The 11,161-nt window shown below is 37.1% G+C and overlaps 1 protein-coding gene across 1 annotated transcript in view; it reads left to right on the top strand.

The window, feature by feature from the left end:
* Positions 1-619: 619 nt before the first annotated feature.
* The window catches only part of LOC113227263 (retinal homeobox protein Rx1-like), a 66,860-nt gene continuing 56,318 nt past the window's right edge, over positions 620-11,161 (top strand). The window contains exon 1 of the mRNA XM_026460165.1: positions 620-970. Within this exon, the coding sequence (XP_026315950.1) occupies positions 652-970 (319 nt within the window). The 5' untranslated portion in view covers positions 620-651. The remainder of the gene's footprint in view (positions 971-11,161) is intronic.

Here is an 11,161-nt window from a genome sequence, read left to right as displayed (position 1 = left end):
TTTCATACTTAAGTGAGATACTGGAAGCACCACAAAGTCATTTACTGAAAAGGATTGTCGACTCCATATTAGTGTATTATATATACGCTGTCACAAGTACGTATTATTGTTCACCAACAACATCTCCTTACATAAGTACATTATGAGTAAATCGAATCTCAACATCAATAACAAACAGAAACGCGCAAGAAATCGCGTTTCAAAAACTCGTAACTCATTCACGATCTTTCAAAGGCCCAACTAAACACTAACAAGTCATAAACTCTGTAGATGCTCAAAGCTGACAACTCTTGTCCCCGCGACCCTCCCCGGCCCCCCCTCCCGACACGCCACACAATCGAGCCAATCACACAGAAAAAACTATTCAACCTTCAACCGACACTCAATAAAGGAACTCCACGGGGAAAATGCTAATACGACGCTTCTTGCTTCTTACCAAACAAAATCACTTCGCGACCCCAAATTTCGCACTTTCAATGGGCAATCTCGTCCCCCTCCACCAGCTCCGCCTCTGTCCCCTCCCTTTTCAGCCCTCGCCGCAGCAGGCTTCAGCCAGTGTCGCGCGCGCGCTCGTCAAGGATGGACGCGTCAGAGGAGCGCTACTTCGCGCAAACGCCCCCGCGTTCCGAGACTAACAGCCCGCGTTCTCAAATGAGCAGCCTCAACTCGAGTTCCTCAATAAACGTCACTGATCAAAACATATCGCTGTCCCAGCACCAACAAAATTTAGAGACTTTAAACCGAATGGGGATGTTCTTCCATGCTCAGCAGATGCAGTTGAATCAGAGTTTTGACGCCGTCAAAAGTCGTCTAGGACTGACACAAGTGCCGGCGGGGGTGAGTCAAGGGCCCCGCCATACGATAGATGCAATCTTAGGCCTTAACGGAGGAAGGAGAAGTAATTACGAGAGGAGAGAGGACCGGGAGTGCGAGCCTGTACCGGTTTCGCCTGGAGCCGTCGAAAGTGCCGGTGAGTTGATTCGACACTTGTGCAATCGTTTCATTTAAATCTTGATACTCTTATTATAAATACATTCCTAATTATTATATGTGTTTTAATTATGCATATTTTTTTGTATAGGTAAATGTTACCTATCCCTGAACCCGAAATATTGCTGACACTCCTTGAATTCATTATCCGAAAACATGAAAAAAAGATTTTTACCAATTCAAATAGACCATAAGAAATATTTTATTTGAAACACATTTATCAACTCGAGTTACCTAGTACTCCTGGGCACGGGCTCATCTGAAAATTGAGTTTTAGTGAAATTCGTACGGATTAAAACGTCTGAAACGAGATAAAAATGGTGAATATATAATGTCGCTAGTTAGATAGTACTCCTTCACGGCTCTTCATACCTGACACATCGGTCACAAAAACGTGTTTCATGTATGCTCTACCTATAGGTATTCAATTGTGAAAAAAAAATAATTATAATCTCTGTACTGAGTACCTATTCAAGAAACCAAGCTGAAAAATCATTCATCCCCTAGTTGCCCACCCTTAGAGCAGTTACGCGACTTTTCGCAGCGATGCAAACACGGTGCAAGCGCATCTGCATCGATGCCTTCGCCTGTAAATCGCAAGTGTAGCGACGCAACCTCGCGCTTCATAAAACTCGCCGTGTGCAACCACTGTTAGAGGTGGAACATTTTCTTCAAATTTAAATCTTTCCAACAAAAACAGAATCATCAAAATCGGTTCACAAATTTATACATATATAAATCGGATAACACAGGTACATAAAAAAACAGTCGAATTTTAAATCGCTTAATTAACAAAGGTACCTATAGAGCAGAAGTCCTGACACCATTGGCAAATTGTTAATAATTCCGTGCAGTTACGCCTACCGCGAGGCGCCGCCCGCCGCCGCCGACGCCGCCGCCGCCGCCCGACGGACTTGTGATCAATTCATTGGGTAATGGCACATCTTATACGGTTCCAATTGTTTGTTATCCCAATGTTTACTATGTATACAAGGTATACCCAAACGCCAAATTAATTTCTAAATTATCCGACTCAGTGAAATAACTTTAAGCACTTATCAATTTACCCCTTACTCTTAAGTAAAAGTTAATAATTAAGTGACGTGTACCTAAAGCAAATATCTACTTGGTATTATATCACCGGACTACCTCAAACAACTGACTCTGGCAACGTTCAACCCACTAACTCTGAGGCTTGATGACGCAACGAGCTGAGGACCCGGCGAAATGGTGCGCATTGGGAGAGGCCTGTGTCCAGCAGTGGACTACGATAGGCTGTTGATGATGATGACGATATGTAATCGTTGCATAATGAGGGTCCCTAGAGCCGAGTACTGCGTTTAGACCACAAGGCTTGGCCGAGTGGCCTATCAACCAACCAGAAGGCAGTATAGCGTTAGAGTAGCGTCCTAATTGATATTTTAATTAGCAAAAGCACAAAGTTCTTTTTTGAAAGTCATGAAAGGCCTGTGTACAGTACTATAATACTCGTTGTAGTTCTGTGTACAGAACTTTAATGAAACTTTTCAGCTCAGTGGCGAGTACCATAGACAATAGAATTTCGATTCAGAACTAAAAAGTGCGCCTTTATTGTCATAAATGGTTTATGAAATTATAATTGACAGATTTAAAGTACAGGATAAGAAAAAAAATTAACATCCTTGCAATGAAGATAGAAAGTAAATTCCATCAAGTAATTGTCTTTTAACCACGGAGTAAGTAAAAGTGAAACCATTTTCTAATATTGACGGTCGAGTTTTCGGTTTTGTAACAAAATTAGAAATGTTAGAGATATCTTTTTCCTATTTCCTATACCTTAGGAAATGAAACTATTTTTCCGGATTTAAATCGCGTAGGTATATTTGTTTTTTCAAATACCTATACCCTACCAAAAAAAAATTCGTTCGAAGATAGTTCCATTTTACAGTTACGTTATTATTAAAATACTTACGGGTACGTGGTTTTGAAATACAAACAGGATTGATTTTACCTGGTTTTGATTTTATGACCAACCATGAAGTCAACTCGTCGAACACCATACCTATAAATGTTTATGTTTCGAACATCGGCTTTATTTTGTTTACATTTGCATTGCAGTGTAATATAGAATTTAAATAGCCAAATATATTTCAAAAACTGTGTCTATAAGCGTGACAGCGCTTTAACATGGTTTGATGTTAACGAAATTACAAACTTTGTTTAACCCACTTAGCGCCAAAGGCGCCACTCGAAAATATTCAAGCTCATTTCACTCGTTCCGCTCATACGGCTTAAGCACACCACACACGCATGCATATTGCATGAGCACTTACATGTCGCAAGAGTTAACATTGTGTAAAATATTATGTTTGCATACTGAATTAATAAAAATTACCTGCTCGTCGCGACAAATGGCCCCACGAAAGACAAATAAAAAGATATGTCTTTACTGAGACGTATAATATGCGTACGTAGCAAATTAATTCTCATGTTGGCGATCTAGGTCAATAATTATGGAACTAATATGTATATAGATAATCCATTGATGAATCACGTTACTTCCCGAGCGTCACGCACAATGTTGAAGATATTTTTTCTTTTGGCGTAGTATAAACTTATTTTTACAGAAAACCTTAAAACATACCAACCTGCAATAGTCTGCCCACTGACAACAGCGGCACTGCCTATCGCGTAATAAGTATTATGAGACCGAGACTGAGATCCTCCTTCCTTCCTTCTCCATAAAAATCCTTATCCACAAAAATAAATCTATATTAACCAGTTATGCGCTGTTCCACTCTCTAGCCGTAAGACCACAATGTCCTTTATCGATGATATGCTCCTATTTTTCAGTGCCTCATGTTCCTCATACACAAGCCCAATTTGGTGTTATTCCAGCGACGGAGTCGCTCAGAGCGCGGGCACTGCCACTAAATACCGACTAAACCAAATACATGACGTATTGAATTCTCATACAACTTCTCCTCTCAACCTGCTCGAATATCAGGTGATATACATATATACTTTTTGTATCAGGTGGTACAAAAGTAGCTCACTATTGTCGTAGTTGCCCAAGATCGGCTCCACCGCATGTTAAATGCTTTTCTTTAGTACAAATATGTAGCCCACTATCAATTGTTGCTACTTGATTCAATTCGGTACTTCATATTCACTGTTTCTTCTATATCACTTCTTTAACTGCCTCCGTGGCCGAACGGTTACCATTGATTGCCACGCAGAGGTCCCAGGTTGGATACCCGGGCCGGGAGAAATATTTGTATGGCCTATATTTATTTCTCTCGTGATTTTGAGTGTAATTTATGGTTGTCTATGTATGTGTCCATAGCACCCGCGACACAGGGTTTCCCTAGTGCGGGGCTATGTTGAGTGTGAGCGTTATTATATTATTATATAAACCTAGAAAGTTCGCACAGAGTTAAAAGTCAGCAACTTCCGTCCTTACCGTTGCCCAATCATCGAACTCCTAGCCAAGTGCGATGACCTTTCTATCCAGTAACTGTTTATTCACAATTAATTCTGAAAAAGCGGTCAATAACTACATTTGATTCCATGTCCCGAACTCACCACAGACGACTTTTCTTCGTTAATAAAAATGGAAGTAAACTTAGACTTTTCTTCGTCTCGTGAACAACTTCGCACTGCTCACTCTCATAGATTCTTCTGCTTCGTCGGCTCGTTACTTTATTTTAAACTAAATTCCACATTGTATTATCATGCTTTAAGATAAGATTATATGTAAAAAGACTTTCAAATATAGACTTGAAAATAAGACCTAGATACGCCGAAACAGAGGTCTACAAAAATTTGTCACAAAATTACAATAAAATCATTGACTTACAAATAATTGGACGACGGGTCTAATACAAAAAATCACGAAAAAATGTCCCAAATCAACCTTTTTAAACGTCGTGACGTGTAAAGGAATATGAAAAAGCTAAAACGTTGAATTTAAATTGTAATGTCATCGCAGTACCTACTGTCTAGTTTTGCTTGCTTCGCTGTCAGTCGAACAAACGAAGACTAAAGCGTGAATGACGCTCTGTATACGATTTTAACGCCCTATAAGTTCGGACACTTTTTAGCGCGGACCCGACGTCCATATAATTGTAAGTCAATGAATAAAATAATTATAATGCGTTGTTTTATTGTTATTTAAATGATTACGTATTTTGTTCTTAAGCACTATAATATAAAAAAGTATTCATTAACAAGCTGCCCAAGATACAGGTAATCATTAAATTAGTTTTGGGCATCCCTACGTCAGTATTAGGTTTCTAATATTTAATGTTACAGCTTTATGATTGTGCAATAAGGTTTCTTTTCAATATTTATTTGTCCTATTGTCATAGCTTCCTTAACTTTTGTTTTGCTTATATTCATATTAAGTTATGATGTTATAAATTAACCACTAGTGGTACGGTTTCCCTCTGAGCAAAGGTTTAAGCCAAAGGCATCACGGTTCGTTCTTTCCTCGAATCTGCAAGATGTGGAATGTACTTCCTCCTGAAGGGAGTATTTCTTTTACGCTATGACAAGGGGTTCTACAAAAAAAGGCATGTCAACGGGTCTCTCAAAGGCAAGCCAGCTGCCTCAAGTCCATGGGGGACGATGACCACCTTCGATCAAGTGACTCGTTTGCCTCCTACTATACATAAAAAATTTAGTTAATGTAACTTATAAATGAAAGTCGTGGAGTACTTGTAGTTACAGCACTTCGGGCCGTCTCGGCCTCGTCATTAAGAAGCAACTTTTCTCCCATTGGGTTACCACCGCTCCGCCAACTAAAGTAGTAAAAAACGACAATATTTGTACGACTAAACATAAATGTTAATTTAAATTAATGTCAGCCACTACTTAATGCGAATGGCGCTTCGACGAAATAAAACTAAAAGCACTCCTAAGTAGGTAAGCAGGAAGGTACAGTGCTATTTTCGGAATTTGTTCGAGATTTTACGTAAGTTTATGGTTTGGTTGGTATTACATTATATTGCCATGACAAGGACATGTTTGAATTATGGGATGTTTCACTTGAAAACATGTACTTGTGCCCGCATCGGAAGTATATCGTGATCCTCCTTAATAAACTTAAATGCCTCAACTTTTTAAATATAAGGTGAATTCACGTTCTACCGGAGTAAAGAATTTACCAATAATAGTTTTGTTAGCCCATTTCCATTAAAGCTAAATGAATCCGAAACTTAGATAATTCTAAATAGTAATGCTATTCAAATTGAATTACTTGTATGGTTTGAGGTTTTATAATAATGAAACATATTCCATTCAAAATTTTATTTCTTCCTAAATGAGACAAAGTACATTTTTACATATGTATTCTAGTAATTATTTGGACGTTTTTGTTACATAAAAAATACCCTTAGTTTAGGTTTTATTAAAATTGTGAGTCAAATAAAGTCCATGTCTCAGTCGTTTGGCGCAATTACACCATCAAGAATAAAAATGTATGAAATAAAAAAAACTTCATTGTGCAACTCAACTCAAACGCTGCGCCAAAAATATTGATCACAGTATGCAACGCAAGTATTTTGAAAGTCATATTAAATTTTAGAAGTATAATAAAAAAAAAAAAGTGTGTTGAATTATTCTCTTATTTTATTACTCACAGGCAGAGCTACGGCAAAAAGTCGTTAAAAACCAAAAACAAAGTGCCGCAACACGCACATAGAAAAATTCGCAAGGTCCGCTAGTTCGTTCTGAGGGATTTTTTCTAAGTGTTCAGTAGTAAGCGTAGAGTGTGAGAGGAAGCAACGATTCAAATATATGTATCTAATAACTTTATTTATTATCCGCCCACGTCTAATAAGGACATCGGTTGTATTATCAATATCAAAAACAAAATCAAAATAATCTTTATTTCATAAGTACCTAAGCATTCATAAACTCTACCGCTCATTCATAAGGTAGATTCCCCTGAGAAGAATGAGCAAGAAACTCTAGGGGTTGCTCTTTGTAAATAACATTAGTACGCATTCAACATTTACAATATTATATTTTTTTTCGTTTTGAAACATCAGAGACCGACACTACCTCCATGAGCTAAACGGGTTGCTACCACGGATTTTTGTCATGCAAGTACGCAGAAATTGTACCTATAATAACCTTTAATACCAACCAAAATCGTCTCCCTATACCTACGTATTACATTTCAATTTGAAATGTAATGTTCGTATACAAAGTTATAACTTTTATTAACAATTGCTTGAAAAGAAACAATTCAACATTTGTAAAATCGCAGACATATGCTACTTTATAATTTAATATGTATTATCGATTAGGAAAGCGGACGCCAGATCTATAGATCATAGAGTAATGCGTTGATTGCGCGAGCGCGGCTAAGTGTGATCTTAGTTAATGTTGTTTTAAGCACGAGAAAAGCGTTGACACGCTGCATCCGGTTGTATTGAAATCAAGGTATTATTACAAAGTTACGAGAAACAAAACAAATAATAATTAAATAAATAATAATAATAAATAACGCACACACTCAACATAGCCCCGCACTAGGGAAACCCTGTGTCGCGGGTGCCATGGACACACTTAGACAACCACAAATTACACCCAAACTCACGAGAGAAACAATTGTAGGCCATACAAATATTTCTCCCGGCATGGTAACCGTTCTCTGCGTGGCAGTCCGGTATGGTAACCGTTCGGCCACGGAGGCAGTTTAAATTGTCAATGTTTCGGAAGTTTCTTGGTTTGTACGAATACCAATACTTCATGCACATATGGCTCGATGCAGCGGTGTGCCACAGTGCTCATGTTCTTAACCGACGTCAAAGGGTCCTCAATTGTTTTGTGTAATTTTTTTGCATTTTTATCATCTTCAACCTGCTGCTGGGCATAGGTATACTATAAGCAGATCGTTTAAACCATAGTCTGCCGCGCTGTTCCAATGTGGGTTGTGGACTTATACACGTGTTTTCCATTACTCATGTTACCTTTGAGATAAACATTCACAAACGTACCTATGTAGTAACTCGCCAATTGAAGTCGTAGATAGGCACACCAAAGGGATTTGTACTGTCGACCTCTTTCCCATTGTAATGATATCTTTTAAAAGTGCCAAGCATGTGGCCTACGTTACATTTTCTTTTTATATCCATGAGCAAAGTTTTATTTTTATTTTATTTATTTATTTTGTACATTCCTACAGCTCTTTTACAAGCTTGTCCCAATATAATAGTACCTAAGCATTCTATTTACCTACTTACATAAAATAATAATGTTTATCTGATTAATAATAATAAATAGCTGTTCTCTTAATAACAATAACCCATTCGGTACTTACATTACGACAAAGTTTTTTACGAATTTGTTTTCAAAACAAGTAAAAATATCAACTATTTCAGCTACTGTATATAACGTGTGCAGGGCACGAGGAGCTTGGGCAGGGTCTTGTTGAGCAAATTATTCCTGTCGCGCGGCACTTGCACTGCCAGCAGCCGGTAACCGTGACCGCCGACGCCGGTGCATGTAGTCACTGTAAGGTTTGAAACAGTACCTCGCAACACTCGAATTATAAAGCTAGCGAAAGCCAAGTCCTTTATCGGTTCGATTTTGTTGTATCCTACTTTACCCAATACAAACCAGGTTGGGTAGAACGGGTATACACCCTAAAGTCTCAAGTAAAGGTATCCGGTGAATTTCTTCTGGATACGCAAGTTAAAGTCTTCCCGGTCCCAAAATGGTTTCGTTTGTAAACAGATATAGTAGTAGCCCGTTCCTTATTTAGTTCACCATTTATTTGTGAATCTTAAACGCCATTGTTTGACCCATATAACACGCAAGGCATACGTTGCCTGCACCAAAACAACCCTTAAGACGGTAAAGCGTCCACTTTGCTGCTAGTACCTACCTGGATATATATATATGTATATTAAAATACTTTTAGAGATTTTGTTCCTTATACGAATAAGAATATGTTTATTTATATTTATTCATAAATACAATATCAATTATAATAGCAACTATATCAATTTCGGATCTGTTCGTTACCACAAACATAAAATGCTCGAGTCCGATTGAGACGTGAAAATAAACAAAATGCATTGAGACTTTATCGGCTCTGAATCTTGACTGGTAGCTAATGGAAGCCACTACTTGGTCAGATATATCGGAAGCAATATGACGCAGATATTTAATGAAATTCAAAAGCAAATTGTTTATAGTCAAGTCACTTAAGCGTGGTTTATTTTTTAAATTCTTTTAGGTATTTAATGCTCGATTATTTACAATATCAATTGATGGATAGTAGACGAGGATGATGGACGCTAGCCAATAACATATTGTATTGAAGTTAATGGGTATTAACTTTCATTTTTACGTGTTTCAGTGCTATAGTTTTAAAATTGTTGTACAATTTCATCTCACAAGCTTTTTTTTTACATTCACACAATAAAATAACATTCCAGATTAGATCTAAACCTAAAATGTGGTCAGAAAATAAAATAAGAAAAACGAATAGGTATGTGTTGTTCGTGATACATGTCCCTTAGTAAATATAATAGAAAATATAATAAATAATGTAATTTTAAGGTCAAATAATTTACGTAGTCAAATTTGTAGATATTTATGCAAAGAGAAATCTTCAACGGAAGAGACATTTTGATTTCCTGGCCACGACATGAGCTGACGATAAAATCTTATTTAGGTAATCAAATTACGTAAGATTGTTATTACTATTTATCAGTTTTATCTCTGTGCTTAATCAATGGGACGATTTCAAGTCTATAGCCAATCAAGATGTCTTTGATTTTAAAATATTAGAGAGGCAGTAATTACATATTTTCACATGTGTCGTCTCTGCAACTAATGGATATAACTTAGAATTTTTATGGGTTTACCTGAATCACTGAATATCTCATGTAACTTTACTCTGCCAAAATTCTTAATTTACTTGGTACGGCTTCTGGCATGCGGAAGTTGATGCATTTACCCATTTTTTCTTGTAGAGTGGACGCTAAGCAACCATGGTAGGCCTCTCCTCTTCTAGACTTACTCGTGGCAGAACGATTTAGAGTCATCTGTTCAGTATCAATATGAAAATTATACCTACAAATTTTGTTTTTGCTCTATTTCTTCTTTTAAAACTTGATCTTTGTTTTTAACATTTATTTTTAACGTTTTATAACTGTCCAGACTTTATTAAATTTTAATATAGCCATATTCTCAAATCATCGTTAATGCGCCGATTGGCCACTAATTCCAGTGTATTTACGTCAAATTCGTAATCTAAAAGATTGGAAGGTGTTTACCTACATAGTATCGTTAATGTGTTATCTGCAAGTAACAAGCGTTTGTGTCTTTTGGCATCAGGGGGTCGTTGATGTAGAATTAGCGTAATATTGGCCCAAGTCCGCTACCCTGAGGTACGCCGCGTGCATTACGTGATAAAATGTTTCACTAGAAAAGGTGTGAGAACTAATATGTAGAGTTCTAATTTCCCAGGTTTAACCCCTATTAGGTACATTGGCAAAATTAAAATTATTTTGATTTCGGTTTGGAAGCAAAATCGAGAATCCGTGTATACTTACTTCTCAAAAAGTTCGAAAAACAATGGAATCAATTTAATATAGTCAATTGACAATATCCGTTTCCGTATCCTTTTTATGTAAAGATTTCAAATTTGTTATTTTAAACATAGAACAATTGCAAATATTTTATTGGTTTAGCAAGGTAATGAGTTTTATATGAAAACCCGTTGAGCGTCGCTGACGCAACTGGATTTCAGAATTCGTGAGTGGGCGATGAATACAAGTGATCTTGGAAGGCTACTGGTTACATCAGCGGACCAGACATGGGTGCCAGATTTTCTCAAGGAAAAAGTTGACTTTAATCAATTACGTTATCAACATACTTCATGGAATGAATCACAATAAAATTCCATATCACTTAAAATCGTTGCTGCTATATTTGGCTTTTTAGGATCAGAACATAACTCTATAGAAACTTGCCTTGTTTATTACGTGGCCGCTGCTCTTTTCTTACATAGAAGGTGTGCTAGTACCAGGTAGTATTAAGTAGGTGCATAGGCGACAGCACAGTTGTGGATAGTTTTTTAGATAGATAGATAGATAGATAAAACGTTTATTGTCTTGCATCACACACACAACAATATAATACAGTAAATTGATTAAGAGACACACAACAA

This window comes from Hyposmocoma kahamanoa, unplaced genomic scaffold, assembly GCF_003589595.1.
Source record: "Hyposmocoma kahamanoa isolate Upper Pololo Valley unplaced genomic scaffold, ASM358959v1 204, whole genome shotgun sequence".
In the NCBI taxonomy this organism is placed as follows: domain Eukaryota; kingdom Metazoa; phylum Arthropoda; class Insecta; order Lepidoptera; family Cosmopterigidae; genus Hyposmocoma; species Hyposmocoma kahamanoa.
Note: the sequence above shows the minus strand (reverse complement) of the source record. Positions and strands in the feature narration are given on the sequence as shown.